At 41.4% G+C, this 22,672-nt stretch overlaps 2 protein-coding genes across 3 annotated transcripts; both read left to right on the top strand.

The window, feature by feature from the left end:
* Nucleotides 1-313: 313 nt before the first annotated feature.
* Nucleotides 314-4,555, top strand: snrnp27 (small nuclear ribonucleoprotein 27 (U4/U6.U5)). The gene is made up of 6 exons (XM_026342232.1): nucleotides 314-492; nucleotides 1,328-1,460; nucleotides 3,119-3,234; nucleotides 3,377-3,456; nucleotides 3,797-3,861; nucleotides 4,232-4,555. Exons 1-6 carry the CDS (start codon nucleotides 456-458, stop codon nucleotides 4,284-4,286), a joined length of 486 nt encoding a protein of 161 aa, XP_026198017.1. The 5' UTR covers nucleotides 314-455; the 3' UTR covers nucleotides 4,287-4,555.
* An 855-nt stretch (nucleotides 4,556-5,410) lies between these two features.
* mxd1 (MAX dimerization protein 1) lies at nucleotides 5,411-22,600 on the top strand. 2 transcript variants are annotated; one of them, XM_026343217.1, is made up of 6 exons: nucleotides 5,411-5,642; nucleotides 7,026-7,125; nucleotides 12,733-12,762; nucleotides 17,260-17,374; nucleotides 17,514-17,673; nucleotides 18,828-22,600. In XM_026343217.1, exons 2-6 carry the CDS (start codon nucleotides 7,049-7,051, stop codon nucleotides 19,022-19,024), a joined length of 579 nt encoding a protein of 192 aa, XP_026199002.1. In that variant the 5' UTR covers nucleotides 5,411-5,642; nucleotides 7,026-7,048; the 3' UTR covers nucleotides 19,025-22,600. The 2 variants fall into 2 exon arrangements, with proteins under 2 accessions (XP_026199002.1, XP_026199001.1); XM_026343216.1 differs by having other exon boundaries at nucleotides 5,411-6,315.
* The last annotated feature ends 72 nt before the right edge of the window (nucleotides 22,601-22,672 follow it).

Here is a 22,672-nt window from a genome sequence, read left to right as displayed (position 1 = left end):
GCTTCAGAATGGTACCAAAGTATGATTACAAAAGGCAAACATGCAGTGGATTCTGGTGGTGGTGTGAATGTTGCTAATTTGTAAAACTAGAGTTCTTATAGAAGCACTGTTCACTATTATAAAACTATTATAAAATATTTGCAACTAGCATGATAGTAGTTTTAACTTAATTAGCTGGTACTGGAATATAAATTTCTTTTTCTGAGTAATACATCTTTATCATAGGACCATGTTCGCGGACTCTGCTCCGGTCAGTAGAGGGCGCTCTTATTCACAAAGGTCACCGGAAGTTCGCATAACAATCACAAGAGAAAACGGATGTGGTCAAAGAGTCGGGCTCAGCGCAGCAGCCATTACCGGTAACAAATAATAGCTCACAGTTTAACATTTCTCATCACAAGGTTGTTTAGGTCTACGCTCAGGTACAAGATTAAACTTTGACGTAATAGAAAAAAATGGGCAGGAGCAGGAGTCGAAGTCCCCCAAGGCGAGGTAAGAATCTCAAAGCTAAGCTAGCTGACGCTAACACTTCGTATGATGAACGTTAGCCGATTATTTTTAGGCCAGACAACGTTAACATCACATTTCTTTCAGCGTGACACTGTTAGAAAGCAAATACGCACATGAAAGGACGTTTATGCACTTGTTTTATTTTGTTGGTACTCGCTTTGCAGCTTTACAGCTGAGAATGTGCCTTAGTGTTGCTACTCTATGAGTAAAGCTATGTAAGCTAACGTTAGGTAACGTTAAGTAACTAACACGTTCCTCAGTGTATTTCACCGTACATGAATTAACTTTAACCAATAGGTGGATAACACTGTTTAATAAACAGTAACGTTTAAGGCAGTTTATCCATAATAAGAATGAATATGTTTATTATTTATTTATTCTTAAAAAGGATAAATGTGTTTATCCTTATTATGGCGATTATTAATTAGAGATAGATCAGTGTGTCTCTCGGTTATTGTTTTTATCTGGGCAAAGAAAAGACAAACCAGCCTTTTGCTTTATAGGGTAAATTTTACCTTAGCTGATCAAAAGTCTTTTATTATGTGGTAGTATTGGCAGTGTTTAAGCATGTTTCTCTCATGACCAAATTCTAGCAGTAATTTGGGTGAATTGTGACAAACAAAATTTAAATAAACTTTTAAATAAAAAGTTAAAGACCATAAAAATGAAATTGGGCTTAGAGTGGTGTCAAAAACACTTAAACATGTTATACATACCCACACATTTAACAAAGTTAAAGAAAAAGAATAGCTCTAAAGGCAACTGTGGATTATTTTTTTAAGTTAATGTGATGATCTAATTTCTGTCTTTTCTGCAGAGAGAAGACGTTCCCGCTCAACTTCACGGGAGCGTGAGCGAAGGCGAAGGGAGAGGGAACGCTCCCGTTCTCGAGATCGGGATAGAGACAGGCGCCGAAGTCGCTCACGGTCTCCTCACAGGAGGCGTTCAAGGTGAGTTTTATAGGGTAAAGAATAACGAATTTGTGTCTTTGTTTCTTTATCTTGTATTGTTGGGTTTATAACATGGGTCAATGCAGCGTCCCCACTTTGAGTATAATAGATTTTTATGTTGTCAGTGGACAAAGATTATGAATGAGAGGATATTTACCAAGCTCTTTCCACCTCATAATAAATAATAGTATAAAACTAACGTAATCACAAAACAGTCCCCTGAGACAATGACTGCCTGAAGTTTGGACCCATGGACATGGGTGCTGTATGCAAATGCTGTATTTCCTGCCTTGAAAAGCTGCTTGTTAGTGGGTCAGTCTGCTTTCAGTGTTTGTCTTCAGTAAGTGAAAAGTATGCTCTGTTGGGTTGTGATCAGATGGCCAACTTGGCCAGTGAAGACTTCCCCATTTATTTGCTTGGAGAAACTCTTGGGTAACCATTTGCTGTATGATCAGGGTAATTATCAATCTGCAGTATGAAGCAGTGTGTTTGATTTTGCAGTATTTGACTGAATTGGTGTAGAGCGTGTAGCCCTTACACTTCAGAGTTCATCCTGATACTTTTATCAGAGGTCAGGTCACAAGTAAACACCAGGGAGCCTGTTTCATTGGCAGCCATGCATGCCTATATTGTAACGCTGCCTCCACCCTCTTTGATAGATGATGTGTTCGCTTGGATCATGCACTCTTCCTTTCGTTCTCCATACTTTTCTCTTTCCGTCGTTCTGTTAGAGTTTCTTGGTGTCATCGGGCCTGGGAATCTTATTCCAAAACTGGTCTGTTCTTTCTCACCTTGTTGTGAAGCTTCTGTTTTTATATTCATAAAGTCCTTTCTTGACTGTAGTATTTGACAGGAACACGTCTACCTCCTCTAGATGTTGTGATGTCACCATGAACAGGATTCTTCCGTCATCCTCTTGAGTTGTCCACATATTTTGCTGTTACTGAGCTGTTTATGGTGTGTGTCTGTCTCTCTCTCTCTTGCCCTCCCTCCTACACTTGCACAGACACCTACGTATGTTGATAGTTCCGGTGCACAGCTACCAAATGTAACACTCCAACCACCTCAATACTTTTTAGCTGCTTGATTAGTTATAGTGTAATGAGGGAACAGCTGGCCATGCAACTGCTTGTCAGCCATTTGTTCCATTATTTAAAGATGTGTGTATATTCTTTGTGTCTGAATGGAGAGCAACTGTAACAAGGCAAAACAATGTCTCTCTAGGATAACTAAAGTTTTTTTTAAATCTTGAATATGTAAATGGATGCAATTCCTCAGTGGTTAATATCACACTTCTGTCAGACCCACTGTATTAAAGCTGAAAGTTCAGACATCACTCACATCTTACTGTTTTATTTCAAATTCAGTGTGGTGCTGTACAGAGGAAATTAAAAACTTATTAATGTTTCAGTATTTATGAACCTGACTTGAGTTGGTCATTTTAAGAACATAATCAATGATCGTCTTACAGTAACTCATATCAGTTAGGTAAGTGGTAATAAAAGAGTATTGTCTTTCGCATTAATGTAAACAAGCACATTTGTCAAAATGGCTTTAACAAACTATAATCAACATTAATCGCATCAAAGTTGCAGACATGTTTACCTTCAGTAGTCATGATAACCCCTCCTTCAGCCACATTTGTGTTCCCTCTGCAGGTCTCCTCCTAGACGTCATCGCTCTTCCTCCCTTTCTCCCGTGAGACAAAAGGACAGGCGTGACGATGACCGCAAAGACGCTAAGGAAAAGTCCTCTAAGCCCATCCAGATTTCAGGTATACAAATATGAATGATATGTTCACATTAAATTGTGTATTCACACAAATTCGACTAGAAAATTTGCTCCCGGTGCTTGTGGCACTGTGAAGCACAATATTCATGTTTTCCCCAACATTCAGTGTCATTTTATTTTAACAGCGGAGGATATGCAGGGCAAAACTGAAGAGGAAATTGAGATGATGAAACTGATGGGATTTGGTTCCTTTGACACCACCAAGGTGAGTACACAGGGTGTTTTTATGTTGTGCTGCCACAGGGTGGAGCAGTTTATCACAAACCTACTGTGAACAGCATCTATGACTAATACAATTCATGCACATTGTTGTTACTGTTGCCAGTTTGTATACGTATTTAAGGATTAGTCTTTATCCAAGTTTGCTGCAGTTTATATTACAAAGGCTTTGTCTTTACAAAGACTCCAACATTTTCTAAATTATCCCTACAAAGTTGTTGTATAAGTAAGACAGCACAGTATCCATTTCCTGTGATATTGTGGCATTATACAGTGATGTTTGTTACATTTTAAGTGTTACCTGTAGTAACAGTGTTTTCACACAGGGCAGGAAAACTGATGGATCAGTAAATGCATATGCTGTCAACGTGACCATGAAGAGAAAATACAGGTATGCCAACAACAACAAAAAACATCTTTTAATCATAAACAGCTTTATGTAAGTCGCGCAGTAACACAGCTGTGCTGCACAGCTTTTAGACATTTTTGGTAATCTCTCAGAAGCCCTTGTTTTATTATAATGTGATCTCTCTGAAGTTATTCTCTGAACCCTGCTTGTTGGTCATGTTGCTGACTGAAGACGTCAACTTTTCAATGCCCTCACAATATGCTCTCTCAGCATCAACCACTGTTTTTGTAGCCAATCACCTCTGCAGGTGTTTCTATGCAGAGAACCCAGCTCTCCCATTGGTGCTCGATGATGTAATCTGCAAGTGTTGCGAGGGTAACAGTGATGCAATGTTTTCTTATATATTTTTTAGGCAGTACATGAACAGAAAAGGTGGATTCAACAGACCATTGGACTTCATCGCCTGAGAGTGTCAGCAGCTTATTGTGATTGTGAGATACTTACCTCTGATGTGGGTCATTCACGCTGTGTTGTGCCCTGATGTGTTTTGTGTGATGCAACAATTTTGTACATACCTTTTCTTCTTTTTTCTGAACACATACATGTAAATAGTAGTGTTTGCACTCAGCCACTGCTTAGTATTGATATGAGACCCCACATGGACATAATGCATGGTGCTTTATGTTTTATTTGAAGTAAAAGCTGTTTTAAATAAAGCTGCCGTCTATGTTGTTTTTATTTTTGTGTGTCTTTTCATGCAAACGTAGCCTACTGCATCTGCCATGTTATGCAGGAACACTTTCTAGTATGTAATTGTTCATTTCTTCACAAAATAGCATTTAACACTTTCAGTGTGTGCAATGTGACCACACTATTACAGAGTCCGTGCACCAAACTTTCAGAACAGAAGTTATTCTACACATAGAGATGGTACTTGGGTATGTATTGTGTAGCTTTCATGTGTTTTAAAGATACAGTGCTACATTTACAGATAAAACCAAGTCCCAAATGACAGATGTTTCATGTTTGTTCCATGGTGCCGTTAGTGTAGATCCATCATGGTTTATCCTGCTTCAACTTAACAACCATCTCAAACTGCTTCTACTGCTATCGCGTTTCGGAAAGCACTGGGACTACGCATGCGCGGATATGTTTTTCGTGATAGGAAAACCAAGCGACCAATAGTAAGAGAGCACGTGAATCTGTCCAATCCCTGATCGAGGAATTGGACAAACAACAGCATGGCAGCCAATCACTGTCATCCACCGCGGAGCAGCATGGCAGAGGGGCGTGGCGCTGCCACAAGCGGGCGTTGTCGATTTAGCTCGTGGGCACTGTGACCAATGGGGAACGACTTAAAAAACGTCCAATCAGGTCGTGCGAGCGTGTACCACGGAAACTGTCTCCATTATGGCTCCATTCAGTACGATGTTTTTAACGTGAATTTGAACCAAAATGGCCGGAGAAGGCCCTCAGTAGCAGTCAGTGAGGGCCACTCCCATTGATTGACGTCCTGAACAGCCAATAGGAGCCTTATTTGTTATGTCCAGTATCCAACCACACAGCATCGAGGAGCTCTGTGGTGAAGTAACGCTACAGTAGTTAGCTGGCGTCCAGATCAACAAGCCGATATTTTGGAAGCAGTTTGATAAACACTCACGGTTTCTCAGTTGATGTCAGTAGCTATCTGCGTTTCCAGCGAGACGTATCACGCACGACCAGCGATAAACCAGCACAATATTAGCCAGCCACATAACCCCGCACCGAAAAGCTCGGATAAAATCGTCGGCTGAACTTTAGGACAGCTAGCTGAATCATTTCAGGCAAGTGTGCGACAACTGAACAAGCTGCCGCTGCTGTTTTTAAAGTGGCTGAGTCTTGACAGCCGAGCTAGCAGGAACTCTTTACTTTTTCATTTGACTACTTGTCACTAGCGCTAACGTTAGCCAACTTCATTTTTGCCAAACAGACCTTCGCTTATTCGTATATGTCAAACAAGCCTTACTTTTGGTTTTGTCAACAACCAGCGGTGTCGACAAGGTACCTTTAAAACAAAATATTTATTAGTAATTTGCTTTAAAAGGGACACAGCAACCGTGGTGGTAGAAGAAGTGTTAGCGTCAGCCTTGACTAGCCAGCTAACGCCAAACCCTTACCTGAACCTCTGTAACAACCATTGGGGAAGAAAACTGTTTTGGCTTTAACAACTGATTGGTGCTGTATTCACGACCTTTAACTTTTAAATAGCCCGTTTGGCACACTGCCGGAGTAACTCTTTAACGCTGCCTGTCGCCTTTCAAAATAATCACTGATAGAACAGCAATCTACCTGAGCGTCAGAGACACAGCCAGTGATAGGACCTGAAGCAGGTTGTGTACAGCCACGGAATCCCTCATCGGATTGTTATATTATCAGTGTTATTGTTGAAAATGGCGGCGATCGGAATGGTGCAGATGTTGATCGAAGCAGCCGAGTACCTCGATCGCAGGGAGCGAGGTAAAGTATGCTTATGTTGTTTACCACGGTCCATTTTATTTATGAAAAATGACATCGACACCCATCCCCCCTCCCCGTGTCACGCTCCTTTATGCACCTGTCATTTTAAAGCTTTCTTGAATCCTGTAACGTTAGCTGTCCTTCATTATTTTGGTTATTATTATTATAATAATAATTATTATTATTATTTGCATGAAGGAATTAGACCATTTAAGACGTCAACGTGATCGGATATTGCACAATACAGTACATATAATCGCATACACAAAAAGGTGCAAATTCATATTCAGGCATTTTTATGATATAGTACACATGTGCAAACGTGCATTTGCATTTCTGCTAATGAAAGAATGAATGCATATGTGGTAGATGCAGTCAGATGTGCAGGGGCACATTGTTTTCATAGAGGCCCCTCCTTTCCTTCTGTTGTGGTTTGCTAGTGGGGTCTATTCCAGTTCAAGATGACATCATTGTCCAGGCTGAGGGGAGAAAATACTGTTAAAAAAATAAATAAATAAAAAAGAGCATTGGCATGTTGTGATTCGCTGTATGCCTGTACTTTGACATTGCTACTGAATTCCAAAAGGACCACACTGAAATGTGCCACATTTTGCAGTCATGCTATTCGCAGTTTAGCTTCTTTTCTCTGCTGCACTTTGCATTGCCAGATATCCAGACATGTGACCACTATGTTGTTTATTTGCTTGCAGAAGCCGAGCACGGATATGCCTCCATGCCACCCTTCATCAGCAGTCGAGAGAGGGAAAGCTTGAAAAGGAAAAACAAAAGCAAGAAAAACACAAGTAGCAGGTAAAGACTGTTCAGCTCCCTGTGGCCACAAACTGCACACTTGATTGTTTGTGCGCTCCGCAACAAGCTGCCCATCATATCCCCACTTCAAATGTGCCCCCACTGAGTGCAGCAGGATTAGTCCATGGTTTCCAAATTGATGTTTGTTTTTCATGTCACTATTATAATTTGCCCTTTCTTTTGATGGACTCATATTTGACTGTGTGTTGTCCTTTTTGTTTTATGCGTTTTGCTGCTGTTCCGAAGGTGGACTGGGTTTTAAGATGGCAGCAATGGTTTTATGTACATATTTACTTATATACATATTTATTGTTTTGAAAATACAACAATTTTTCCTCCCAGCAAATGAAGCCATATAAATGTGAGTAACACCATTATTTGGTGCTATTTGTACATATTTTGGACCAGTATGAAAATTCTCCCACTGACACTATCCAAACCATTTGTTTTGAAGAAAATATACATAGTTATAGATGTTAGTGATCAAAAGTCTGTGCTATGAGAGCTGCTTCACTCGTACATAGGGACTTGTTGGGCTAAAGTCATGTTTAGACTTCTCTCCTGTCGTCTTTAAAGCCTGTGAATGACAGTAGCAAAGATCAGTCTCGCTCAAAGGGAACGGCCACTTGGTAAGGCTAACTGGGTCAGTCAAGGTGACTGCAGAAGCCATTTCAGTCAGAGGGCAGCTCTTGTCACTTCAGTGGACACTGCTGTACACACACAGTGCACACTCAGAATCTGTAGCCAGCATTGTATAAATCAACCATAGCAGGACAGATCTGTGCTGCATTCACACCCCACAGACAAGTGTGCAGTCTGTGATTAGATTGGTTCACGATCATGTATGTAGTAGCCTCTTCTAAGGTAACTGTGAAATTCCTCTGTTTGAGTGGATTGATTGTGCTTCAGTGGAAATGGTGATATACAGTAACTCGATTGTAAAAGGCAGCATTAGGGGAATCATAATCTATATGTGCTGAGTTTGCATTTGAGTATGCTACACATTGTATATGCATGGTTCTCCTATTGAATCGTAGTCTGCCTACATATCAGTGTCTCAAACCATCAGAATCCTTCTCTGACCTCATGTCTTTCTCTGTGGTTTGTATAGTTACAATAATACAAATCCCAACTTTATAATTACCTGCCATCACATCATTGATAGTGCGCCACTTGGTTTGATGGTGCTTGACAGATTGTCTAGTAGCGCTGACAGTTTTTGTAACTTTTTGAATCTGGCAAACACGCCTACTTTGAACAGCTACGTAGGTGTGTGGAACATGACTCAACATACCTCTCCAGTAGAGCAGATTCTCTGTCCCAGCTTTGATTGGCTCAAATACAAACACTAGTTTGTTTGAAGAAGGGTCTGACCTCAAGGTTTTGCAGTATGGTTTAGTATGGTGTGCTCAGTATCCTATCTTTAGAGCACATATATAGGTTCATGTATAGGCCTGTTACTCTGCATAACCTAATGTATAGCCGGCTATGTTATCCTTAGGGCTAAAGTTACATTTAGAAGACTGCTGTACACAGACGTTTGAGTACCCTCATCTATGCTAAGGTGCCAGCTATTATCATCCTTGGATGATCTATCTCTTAGCTGACCTATACTCCAAAAGTCAGTGATGTAAATAAAACAGCAAAGACTCACATTAAAGAAGCTGCGTTGAGTAAATGATTGTCAAAAGATTATCAAAATTGTTGTTGGTATCCTTCCTCACTACCAACTAATCATTTAATTGACTAATCTGTTGAGCTCAAGTCAAATTTAATTCAAGAACTTTGCATTAGTGTAGGTGGTAAACAGGAATTCATTTGTTGTGTATATGTTGTTTGTACGCTAAGAAGAAACCTGGTGTCACTCAAGTATATGGTTTAGCTTGTTAGCTAGTATATGTCCGTTAAGCTTGCTGCAAAAATAATTTGCTTCCAGCTCTTGTCTTAACATGCTTAGATGGCCCCACATTTTCAGACATGCGTAGTGAGGCAAACATGGGATTGGCTTGGTATGTCATAGAGTGCTAGCTGCTCTAGGCTTGCCCTTGTTTCCAGTCATAAATCCTTTTAACTGACCAGCATTTCCACTTACTGTTTACTGTTGTTTAACTGCAAGGTTGGGTTAAGCTGCAGCAGCTCCCTCATTGGCGCCGAGCGCTTTGTCAGCTGTTACTCTTTACTATTTATCAATCAGGGTTCCTGCACACCCTATATGATTTGGTCTGGTGTGTTGTTCATCAGTAGGCAGACCAGCGCTATGACTGAATGAATTTGAGGGGGAGGGTTGATTTCTGTCAAAGGAGAGCAGATCATCAATTGACCCATTTTTGTTGTGGTGGTGTTATTGTTACTGTTGAGAGGTGGTCAAATGTAGAGCATAAGCTCATTCAAGCCTGTATGTATTTGAAGTCAGTCATCCCAGTATGTTCAGGCCCCTCCAGTTTCTGTCGTTTCCTATAGTATGAATGTGTGAGTAGTGGGGGATGGGAGTCGCCATGTTTCTGGTGTGTATGTGTGCATGTGTGTCAGTAGTAGTAACTCCCCCCTCTCATCCTCATCTCTCTCTCTCGCTCTCTCTTGCGTTTTCTCTCTTACACCTCACCTCCTCCACCCCTCTGTGTCTTTCTTGCTGTGTTCTCCTTCTTGGCAGTCAGTGGAGAACACCAGCTCCTCCATTACATAGATGTAGAGAGTCCTCCCCCACTCAACACACGCACACAGTTTGCAACTACAGTGCACTATGGAAATCATATAGTGATCTTGCCATCCTTGTTGAGCAGGCAAATGGAGACTTTACATATTCACCAGCCTGTGTTGTTATTTAGGCTAATGTACTAGGACCTCAGGAAGGTTTATGGTAGATTAATGTTGTCTTTATGTGTTATCACTACAGAAGTTGTAGTTTGTGCTGCTGTTGAACTGAATCCCAGCATACTGACAGGTTTTTCTTTTATGTTGACCACTCTATTCATGTATGCACTAAACAGAACAATGTCTGCGTAATGCAGTTCAGCAGCACAAACTGCATCTTCCAAAACAATTTCAATCAGTTTGAAGAAAAAACATTTTCTTCATCATCATCATCTTTTTGCAGAACTGCTGTGTTAGACTGCATTAGTATCACCTATCTATATAGCTATCTATCTAAATCCTAATGAAGTAGTGACTGAGTGTATACTTAGATACAACAATGGATTATTTTGTTGGTCGGCCTTTATTTTTAATGAAAAGCTTGTACTCTGCATAGTCACTCTCGTTGTCCTGGCCTGGTCCTTGTCAAACATGCCAGTCAGCACCTCATCAGATCCAAGCTAATTTGTTTTGGTTTCATATGAATAAAGAATGTGCTGCCATTGTCTATCAGACTTCTTTTCATGCACTCTGACAGTGTTCAATCTCACAGTTTTGTACTGGTTGGCGTGACATGGATTCCTTCTTGGACAGCATCGGTGAAGGCTAACTCCATGCACGTCGAATTAAACAAACCTTTTTAGTCTCAAGGCTGTAGGAGCTGTTGGTAAAAATCCCACAAATTAAGCCTAATATGACAACTCTACATTCCTATCTATTATTTGATAGAATGACTTGTGTGTTTATGTTATTTTCTACCTGTGTGATCCACTTTCTGTTGAGCTTCAGTTCACAGCTGTGGTGCAGGACTGTTGGCCCCAAGTTCTAGTTTGTTCTCATTGTTTCACAGAGCATTTTTCCAGCAACTTTCTGTCTTATCCACATGACCTTGAGCAAACTGTGGACTGACAGTAATGCTCATTTTGGAAAGCAGTGATTTCCTCCATGCAACTTGCACACCATTGTTCTTCAGTGTTCTTCTGACAGTGGACTAATGAATCTTGAGCTCAATCACTTTTTAGTTCAGAAAGTTTCTAGGAAACTAAAAGACACTTTATGTTTCCTTGCGGTGACCCAGGGTTTTCTCGTGACCTTGTTGATTATTACTGTAGACTAATGGACTCCAGTCTCTATAGAAATACTTGTATCCCTTCCAGCCTTGTGAACATCAACAGCTCCTCTTCTAAGGTCTTCTCTCTTTTATTTGAACCACAACACATTTCTACTGTGCTGTCAAGATCAGACTTCGATAGTGAAGATTTGAGGGTCAGGACCTCCCAGTCTCAAAACAGATTGAACTGATTGCTATCAGTTATTGTTTGTTGTGCTAAAACATGGGTTTCAGCAGTGGACTAATGGGAAATGAAGCTGGATCTTGTGAAACAGAGATGGACAATCTATTCTGCAGAGCTTTAGTTCTACAGAACATCCAAATGTCAGTTATGTAATATTATAGTAGTATTGTGATTCATTGTACTCCGATGTAATCTACTGATACAAGGTCAGAGGACACCTTATTCCACACTTCTCAGAATGACAAATCTCATCATTACTCAGTATTACCTAACATGAGCTGTACCTTGTCGCGTCATAGGTGTGTTGGGTAGCAGAGGGGTAGAAGGTCATGGGACTAGGGCAGGAGGTGGGAGGTGTCCCACAGCCTGAAATCCATCCTGAATAAGTGGGATCATTTCCCTGCTAGTGCTGTTATGTCAGCAGCGACTGTCTGCCCTGCAAAGGAATGTGCACTAGTTGGAGGGGGCCAAGTGAGAGAGAGAGTGCACCCAGAGAGGCGAGCACCCAGAGAGGCGAGCACCCAGAGAGGCAAGCTGAAACTGTGTGATACCCCCACAGTGACACACATATATACACTCAGAGGCATGGCACCCATTATTGTTCAGAGGTTGTGACAGAGGGCAGTGGAAGACAGTACTTTTGAGTGTAGTCTTGAAAGTAGGTTGTCAAACATGTAGGTGAATCAAGGTGTGGGAGTGGGGCAAGAGTCCTCTGAGGATCTTAGCCATGCCATGATGACAGCATCTAGCAGCGCAGAAGGTGCCGGGGCTATTTTGGGCCGTGGGGAGGGGGAATCGGGAGGTTAGGTGGAGGCAGAGGGAAGATCAGTAATGCAGATACCTCTTCTCTGGCGTCTGCCCCTCAATCCCCTCACCCACACCACCTACTTACGCCTTTCCATTAAAAAACGTCACCTCATTTCTTCATCCTTTCTGTGTGCACGCTGCTTTAACACCGCAATGCAGGAGTCATGCTGGCCATTAGCACACCTCCATCTCTCAGTTTACCTTCTGTGTGACTTCTCCCACCCCCAACCTATTCAGGACTACGTGCACAGTGGATAATCAGGCATAGTCGCGTGTACTCCTGCTCTTGCCTACTGTTTCTGGTTACTGTTGCTATGTTTACCCACAGCCTCCTCATCATGTATCTGTGTGCGAGTTTAGTTCTTAAAAAAGCACTAGTTTCCTGTGTAGACCAAGCCTTGGGCATCAGAATACCCAGTGTTTTCTTCCTTTTTTTTTCATGGAATCTCATTTTGTCAGCCATTCTGACAGCTCATAAACTCCTACACAGCCCTCTCTCTCTCTCTCTCTCTCTCTCTCTCTCTCTGTCCCCTGCAATAAGGCCTTGGTGATGTGATGGTAGATAGAGAGGGGAAACCCTTTTCCTGTTCAGACAGTGGCTGTGTTAATATGTGTTGTGCTATTTTCTCATATGTGTTTTGTTTTGTCCTTACAGGTCTACGCACAATGAAATGGAAAAGAACAGGTATGTCAAAGTTGCTTACTTCTGTGCCTCAATCTCGAAATAGGGAGGGCACCATGAGAACCACTGGGGGAGAGCTACAAAATATTTGTATTTATCAGATTATAGGGTCATTTTTCAAATACTTACTGTCAGTATCCCTTTTTTACATTTAATGATTGTTCTGAGTTGTAAAATATAAAAAACATTTCTTTACCACCATTTCTTTCAATTTTCTTGTCCACTTTTCATTCTGTCTAAACAAAACCCTCTATAGTAAGTGACGTTGTAAGTCAGACCACATTCATTAGAGCTACTGCTGTAACTTTCTAATAGTATATTTCACTAGAAATATGCTCAAATACTTCTCTTAATGTGGAGAGGTGACGTCAGACTCATTGAACAGCACTGTGAGCAGTATAGAGATATTTACTTCTAAATGTTTTTGAGTGACACTCAACCTTCTGCACCATCAGAGAATTTCAGTTATTTCGGCTTGATTATTGAGGCTTCAAAATGTTCTATTGCAGCTTAAAGCATAATCTGTCCTTCATGACAAATTTGTTATTCATTTGAAATCAACAGTGCATACTGAAAGGGAATTTAATTGGACAGTTTACCTGTAAGCAGCTGTTTGTCAGACTTGTATTTCTACCACTGACCACTTATAAAAAGCAACAACACTCCAAACATTTTTTGAAATGTTTTGTCACGGTTAAATGAATACTGCGTGTGCGTGCGTGCGTATGCGTGCGTGTGTGTGTTTGTTTGTGTGTGTGTACACTTTTCATATTATGTAAGACATCACTTTAGCCTCAGGTAACTTAATGGAACTTGTAACCTGATACACAGGGCCACAGGTGCATAGCTGATCTGGGTGTGTCCCTCCACATAGAGTGTTATTATTTCTTATGAGAACTGCGTGATTGAGGAATTAATTAACTTTATGCAGAGATCCAGTTAAAGCTACATTGCGCCCTTGCAGATATGGGAAGTTATCCTTAAATTGGAAACAGTGTTAACCTGCGTCACAACTGCAGGTCATATCAGAGTGACCCAGGACCTTTATCAAAGTAGAGGGAGGTGTTTACATAAACCATATCATGATCATGAGTTCTCAGATACAGGAAAGAACCCATTAAAAAAAATAATGTATAGTAAGTTCTTGTTGAACCAGTCTTAAAATGATAGGGGTTGATAAGTGAAATAACTGTCTTAGTTTATAACTTACTGGTTCTTCAGCCGCTTCTCAAACTGATGAGACAGATGAGGCTTGGATCATGTGACTCCCTGTGCACTTTGGCAACTGAGAACAGCTGATCTTGTTTCAATAACTTACACCTGGGCCGTCTCAACAGCATTTTATAGAGCTGTTAAATGCATGCTCTATTTTGAACTGTGAATTCATCTATATCTTATTGCTTTTCCTTTTTATTTCAGTGAGTTATATAAGTCAGATGTGCAATTAAACAGTAATGGATATCAGATAATTTAGTATGGGTAACCAGAGAACTTGTTGAGAGGAAAAATATAAATATATATTTTACTGGTTAATTATAAACAGGACATTTTCAATTTTCAGTCATTTTCCAATAAATCACTAATTTTAGCTTTTTAAAGATGAAATGTTCTACTTTTCTTTTTCATGCATGGTAACTAACTGAATATTGTTTGACAGTATTTGAATATATCTTCTTGGGTTGTAAGAAGCTACAACAGGCATTTTTTAAAATTGTTTTGAAGTAGAAAAAACAAAAGAAAATGTGTGCGTTTGCAACATAAACAAAACAAAATGCCCTATTATCACTGTGCCGCATATATATATGTATATGTATATGTACATATATAGTAAAGTGTTTAGGCTAGTGTTTAGTCAGGCTACATGTGTTTTCATGAACCCAAACAAAAATCAAACTACTGCTTGTTTCAGTGCTTCCTCAGGCAGACATTTTATGCTGTTTTTTTTCCATTTTTAGTACTGTTTGAATCCTTGTCACTCTCAGTGCTCCCTTCCTGTCTGTGCTAGTTGATCCAAACCAGCAGCTCAATGGACAGCCTGAATAATATATGGCACTGAGGCCTATGCCTGCGATTTAGCCTTTGTGTGTGCATGTTTGTGCATGTGTGTATGCGTGGAGACGCCTTGTGCCCGGCACTAAGTCAAAATAATGACCACAACCGTAACCGTGTTACGCTTGACAACATGCATAGCCTATGGCCAGTTTCTGATAGAAAGCCAGCACAGAGCAGGTGGTAAATTACAGCACCACCCACCCCACTTCAAGCTGTATTGGCTTAGTGAAATGTGCAAGTGCACGTGCACATGCACATGCATGTTTAAGTCCACATAACACGGTGCACATTCCTGCTACAAAGTTGTGACCACTTACAGTTGTGGGGTCGGAGGTCGAGGACGAGGGCAGCACGGTTATTTAATGCTGCAGTCAAAGCACATCACATGCACAAATTTGTAGTATGTGAGAGGCTACTGTAAGAGAAACCACTCTGGGTTTCAAGAAAAATATTTGTCTTGTACATTTACTTCAGGTGCATTTAGACCAGTTGTTTACAATGTACACAAGTGTGAAATTAGGGCAGAGAATATGTAGGTTGTGGCCTCAGGCTGATAGCGTACAGCCTATAGCTCGACATGCTGTACATACTCACCTATTGACACACTGCACTATAGGCACAGTGAGCCAGAATAACTTGTTGCTGAAATAGCAGTATGTTACAGCCACACCCATAGTGTTTTTTTTTTTTTTTCACAGAGACAACCATGTGACCTGTGCTGTTCCACCAGGGTGCTGCTCGTTGTTATTTAACAAACATTATCTGGCCCTGTTGATCCCTTATTATGTCAGAACAACGCAGGAGAGGGCATTTCCATGTTATGTAATGACAGTCTGCATGCCCTTTGGTCTGAGTCAGCTGAGAAACAGACACTTAGTTTCAGCTGTTGAATACTGCTTTGTTTGCGTGTGTGTGTGTATGCACATGTGCGTGCATGTTTTCAAAAGGACAAGGGTTCCGAATATATTTGCTTGTCCTCTGCCCACATTCAAATCAGTCGTCTCTCCTCTCCATGTGTCCGACTTTGAGTAAACTCTTCTCCGACAGTGACGCTCACATCAGGATTACCTGCAGCAGACAATAAGTGAACAGCTCATCCAACCAGGCCTCAGCTGCCAAAATAACACTTTTGCACTCATTCTCAGGCAGAGTGTGACGTACACACGCCCACTCGCTCAGGCACACACAGGCACATACGCACTCCGCCGGGGCTGGAGCTGGAGGTGTGTGTTGTGTAACAGCAGGGTCAAGTGGTCACAAACACCCACCAGACCTCAGCAACTGCCAAGGCTGCCAGCTCAGAGCGCCTGAGAGCGATACAGGAGGAAAAGGAGAGGAGATGAGGAATGCAAATGTGAACCGTGTGGGGGAGATGTTATAGGACAGGTGACATTAATAATCAGTTCAGGTCTGAACATATTTCACAGATGATCTTTGCATTTCCCCACATTTTGTATTTCGTCTTGTCATGGGAGGATTTGTACATCTTTGCTCAATGAAATATCCTATTTAGCAACATTATGTAATAATGTTACAATGCTGACTTCCTAGGAAGAGTGATACACCCAACACAGCCTTTTACTCACTACCTCTGAACACTGATGATTAGTTCTAGCATTTGTGTCAAAGCAAAGGGACCAAAACATTCCCAGTATCTCACAGAGAAAATACTAAGTGCAGTGAGTTTTTTTTTTCTCTCTTACTCTTATTTTATATAAACATTTTCTGGTGGTTGGTTGTGTCTAGAATCAGCATCCTACCAAAATGACAGTGAACCTTTTTTTTTTTTTATTTAAAAGTGAATCAAGTCAACTACCACTTTGAAAATGGATCAGATCTGGAGGTGTGTACTTAAAAACGAGAAGAGTCAGTTTAACAGAGGTCTTTAGCCTGCACCTCATGTCTGACCAAGGCTATTAGCTTGAGGCGGCATTAGCCACTACTAGTGTTACACACCTAAATGTCTGTTGGAAGTCGTTGCATTGTGGGTAATGTAGGCACTTGACTTTGACTAGGAAAAAGTCCACTGTACTGAAAAATACTGAAAAAAAGAGAAGTTTGCTAAGCCATCAAAACAATCCTAGTTGGAGTATTGTTCAATTTACAGTTCATATTTGACTATAAATCTGCTTACTGCCTTCTAGATTTTAATTTTTTTTCTTAACCAGATTTTCATCACTAGATGTAGTAGTCATGAGAATGGCCTACTGATTGTGATCTGTACCTGGGTTACGTGATGAATACTGAGCAAGTTCTATCCACGAAGAGAAGACCCTGAGATGAAGCTGAAACCAATCAGAAAGTTAACCTATAATTATGTATAGTTTTTATTTCGGGGTGATACGTGTGCTGTGACTGTTTCCAAAGTTAAGAACGATTTCACACACATTTCTCTCTTTCTGATATTTGACAGTTTCTTTTCTTCTCTTTTGTCTCTTCTCTCTTCAGACGAGCACATTTACGACTGTGTTTAGAGCGACTGAAATCCCTTGTTCCCCTGGGACCAGATGCCAACAGGCACACCACCCTCAGCCTGCTGATGAAGGCCAAAGATCACATCAAGGTGCGTGTTTTTGTGTATGTGCAGTGTACTGTGCTCCTCCTGACGAATGAAATGTTTTAGATAAGCTACTGAGTTAACACACACACTTACACACACTTCTGACAGATACTTCTAAATTGTTTCTCTTCCTACCCTGCAGAGGTTGGAGGAGAGCGATAGGAGAGCTCAACATACTTTGGAGCAGCTACAGCGGGAGCAGAGACACCTGAGGAGGCGTCTGGAGCAGCTGGGGGTGGAGAGGACCCGCATGGACAGTACCGGCTCCACTCTGTCCTCCGACAAGTCCGACTCTGACCAGGGTGAGCCTCACACAGGCGTGCACAGATACAGTTTAATGTACTTGCTTTTCTCAATAAAATGGAGACAATGAACCTACGGAGCAGATGCATCTGACAACAAGACAACAATGCCCACTTCTACACCCACAAATGATGCAGAATGATCCCTGCAACAGCTGGTAACAAATGATGGGTTACTGCGGGCTTATATTAAATCTTTTTTATCATAGTGTGGTGAGAAGCTAAAAGGAAGCTTAGGAAGCCATTTATCTTGTGGTCAACAGCTGTCCTCCTTTAAATCAAAGTATGCAGAGTTCTAATGAAACATAGCTGAATGTGTTAATAAGTCTTTTGCCTTTAGAGTTATCTATAGAAACAAGTTTTATTAAACGTCCCTGTTCCTTACCAAGTATTTCTATATTTCCTGTATTACCTCTTCCACAGAGTCAAAATTATAAGAAAGCAGTTCATCATTGTGAAGTCACATTATTCTAGCGTGAACTGGATGGTTTGTTACTGATTTTAAAGCGGTTTCATAGGAATCAGTACAAATAACTTGTGCACATCTCCAGGCCATGATCTGCTTATTCCAATTACTTGTATTACAGGTATGCAGGCCTGTTTGGGTTTAACCAATCAAAAACTAAATCGCTAAACAAAATGAGCACTAGTATTATTAGGACTTTTTGGTATAAAACTCAGAGACATTGTTCCTGGTTGAAAAGCAAGAGGAGCACATGTATAACCAACAACAATAATGGTGACTCAGTTTCTTTTGAATAAGCCAGTGAGTCAGTATGCACAATGCAGCACCCTGCACCTGGCATGCATAAATGGAACACAGCAATTATTAATGCTATTAATTACACTTGGCTTTTTCTGTAGTGACACGTCAAAATGTCTGCTGTGAAAAAAAGTTCTCTTGGAACTAGTTAGATGTGGAGGCATTAGAGTATGTAGAAATGTAGAAAAATATTAGTTTAATAGATCTGAAACAAAGGTCAAAACCAGGATAAAAACCACGGTCCACGGTCCAGAACCTCTTCCAGAGGTTGTGGGCGTTTTTTTCAATATTTTTTAACTCTGGAGCTTTTCATCTATCAAACTGCATTACAAGCATAAACAGCATCTTTGTTTAAACCATTGCGTTGTTGTTTTCCTCTATGTGGCAACAGAGGACCTGGACGTGGACGTGGAGGGGACAGACTACCTGCTGGGTGACCTGGAGTGGAGCACCAGCAGTGTGAGCGACTCAGGGGATGAGCGAGGCAGCCTGCGCAGCAACTATAGCGACGAGGGCTACTCCAGCGCCAGCCTGCAGCGTTTGCAGGACACTCAGGAGAGGGCCAAGCAGCTGGGCTGCAGCCTATAAACAGCACTGGTCACTGACCCAACACCCGCCTCCTCCCCTCAGTCAGTCCCGTCCCAAGATTGTCTCATCGCTCCCTTGCCCCACTCAAACCTCACCCCAGCTACCTTCCCACCTTACCAGGACTGACCAAGTCTGAGGTCCCTCCTCTAGGGAGACCTCTGTGGACTTCCTGTCCCCACGGTGACTTCCATTCAGACTGCAACACCTCAAAAACACCCACCCATACACAGGTCATCATCAGCAGTCAGTCTTTAGGGTGTCACCCACTCTGCTCTGCACCAATCAAACGAGTGGGACTTTAAAGACACTCCACCCATCCGTCCGTCCATGCGTCCATCCATCTGTCCGTCCATCCATCCATCAGAAAAACAACTTTCAGCCAGAGAATGTTACCACACAATATCCCACTGCCTCTTTTTCTATGCCTCAAGAGCCATGGGAAGCACTTATGAGATTTCACCCTTACTTCACACATGCGCATTCATGAATGCACACACACACAGACACACACACCCTTCCATTGCAGAGTCCTCCCAAAGGTGTGGCACTGATGTGATGTGGGGCTTTTATTTTTGTTTTTGTTTTATTTTCCCCCCAGCCCTGCAGACCAGTCAACCATCGGTGCATCGTACTTTGCACTTAAAATTGCTTTTGTTAACAAGAAACTGTGTCGTCTATTTCAAACACTGTCTCTTAAAAACCTAAAAGGCCCTCACTGCAGCAGCGATGTTACAAAGATGAAGTGAGCATTTGGGAAAAACCTGTCATTCGTCTGTCTGTGCTGTGTGACGCAGCAGACTTTGTGGACACTAAACTCGACTGTGGGCAGTGTTAAACTGTCGGGGCCAACAGCAATACGTCCCTTAGTCCCCAAGGCTTTGTCAAGCAGGCTCATAAATACCCAGTAATTTTATGTCCACACCTGCTATTCAGAGGAAAACATAACACAAAAACAAAACAACAAAAAAAAAAACTAGTGCAGCATGAGATTGTGAACAGGTTGGGGGTTGGGGCAGGGTTTTGGGGGTGGGTTTGATGCTTTCTGCCTCTCTCTGATGACGGTGGTGTTTTTACAGCATCCTTTTATCATAGTGTGTGTTTATGTCATGTCTGAGCCTGGCAACGATACAGGTCAGTTTGCAGTTTTGGAAACTTTAAAACACCAGCCACCAGGCCGAGTGCTGGTATATTTTGGCAGGTGCTGGTAGAATATTTTTTTTTGTTTGTTTCGTATGTACACCACTTCCTCACTGCCCCATTCACCAGGTACTAACAGGGAAAGGGAAGAGCCTATTTACTGAGAGTGGTCGAGAGACCGGAGCACATTCCACTATGTAGAGGAGAGGAGAAGACAAGGCAGGTGAGACTAAGAGCATTATTTTTTGCAAGTGGATGTTCCTGCCAATTATTTATGAAGTAAGAGTTGAGCTAGCGACGAGGCGAGTCGCCCTGAAACAGAACAACTGGCTTTGCCTTTTCAGTGGGAATGCACAGAATAGAGGAAGCTCACCTCGCTGTCTGTGTGTTCACATCTGAAAAAGCACCACAATGGTAAAACCCACAGATTTTCTCTCCTTTGCCTTGCCTCATAGCTATTTATTGTTTTTGCGAAAAAATAAAAGAGAACACTTTTAAATGTAAATAGGTTTCAGAAAGATTTCTATGTCTATCAACAAATGTATTTATTAGATACACTAAACATATAGATGAATATATATATATAAATATATTTAATTAGTTATAGCTTACGTTCTTCTTGTGAGGTTTATCCAGAGTTTCCTATGTGTAGTTTGTTTGCACAGCCTAGTCAATCCATACAATATTTAGAAATGTCTCTTGTGCCTCGGGGCTTCTGTGTTTGGCACGGTTCTCCTAGTTAAATTCTTTTTCTTTTCTTTTCTTTTTTTTTTTTGATTAATATTTTTAGCTATTTTCAAAGCCGTCTGGCCCTTTAACAGAGGGAGAATAGGAAAAAAAAAAATCTGTATAAGCTACAAAAATCTTTGAATTAAAAAGTATAAAAGTGAGAGGAGCTGGTGATCAGGTTGAGGGTTGTGGTGACTCCTCCGGCAACGCCGTGTTGCCCGTTTACCCATTTCCGTGCCTAGGAGCCTCAAACAAAATGGCTGTCCCCGCCCCCCGGTGAGATTTTAGCACTTTGTTTGGTCCAGAATCGTCACGGGTGGGCAGAGGGTCGCAGCCTTTTGAATGTAGTGTGTCACGGCACAGCAGTGCTGGAGGAACCTCTCCTGCTGCTGCACCCGCCCCTCGGTTACAGCATGAAGATGGTACACCAAAAAAAAAAAAGAAAAAAAGAGAGAGAAACTGAAAAATAGATATAGGATTATTTAGTCTTATGACTGTGGAATGCTGATTTATTTGTTTCTTCTTTAAGAGGAACTGTGTAGTGATGCTGTCGGGGGGGACTACAGGGAAATGTAATGAAAAGTAGGTGTGAGTGGGCAGGTGTGTTCACTAAAATACCATCTGTCAGTGCGTGCATGTGTACACAATATATCACTGTGTGTGTGTGTGTGTGTCTTGTTGTTTTTTTTTTTTTAAACTTCGTCACTGTCTTCAGAGAGAAATATTTAGGGGTGGTAGAGGGTGGGAGTTGATGTTTATGTTCTGGTTTTTCAGTTCAATTGTTTAATACTTAAATGCAAAAAAAAAAAAGCAAACTAAAACTTCCTGTTTTAACCGAAGCATTAACGTCTGTGTACGGAGAGTCTCGTTTGCTACTTTTAGTTTTCCTCCCTCCCTCCAGCCATGACCTGTTGTCTGTCCTCTGCCAATTTAGGTGCGTGTGTGTGGGCAGTTTTCTGTATGCATGGCTCCCTCTTCCACATGCTGCGTTGGCATCTATGGTGCAGGCGAGGTGGGTGGGTGGGTGTTTGTGAGTGTCGGTGAATTTGTCGACGCTCACGTTCAAGTACTGCTTGTCAGCCCTCACCCCCTCCTCGCCTCTACAAAGACCCTGGTGCTCTCAGCATCTGCCTTAAGAAGCAGGTGTGGAGGAATCTCTCAAAGAACAAGACTACAGTCTGACCAGTTGTTTAAGCTACAGGAGAAACTCCGGTTCATATATATATATATATATATACATAAATATATAATATATTAGTTTTTGTTTTTCACCTTTTTTCCCTGCAAAAAAAGCGGCTGAGAATGCCTTAAAACAGACACAAATGTAAGACCGAGCAAAAGCATATGATGTGTGATACTTCAGCTTGTATCACAGAGGTCATTCCTCTTCATTGTGACGGCGTGGTGCTTTCATGCATTACACAGCACACACACACACAAACACATCACGTCATAGCTCCATGAACATCGTCGTCACCTGCCGCCTTTCTTCACAAATATGAATATTTGTCGAACAGTTAACTTAGAGGTGGACGTTTTGTGCACTTACTTTTTAAGAATTGGAGAATTTGGACACTGTCTTCTAAAGAAATCACTTCAAATGTGGGAGAAAAAAAAGAAAACCTTTGAAAATGAATTGTGGAACAGCAGTTTATATTTGCCAGTGATATTAAAGGAATAAAACATTTGAAACCCTTGTTTACCTACCTATCAACTTGTCGTTGTCTTTATTTGTGGTTCAAGACACGAAAGCCACTATAGTAATTATATTCTAAGAACAAA

This window comes from Anabas testudineus, chromosome 9 (assembly GCF_900324465.2).
Source record: "Anabas testudineus chromosome 9, fAnaTes1.2, whole genome shotgun sequence".
Taxonomy (NCBI): Eukaryota; Metazoa; Chordata; class Actinopteri; order Anabantiformes; family Anabantidae; genus Anabas; species Anabas testudineus.
This window is presented reverse-complemented; position numbering and strand designations above follow the sequence as displayed.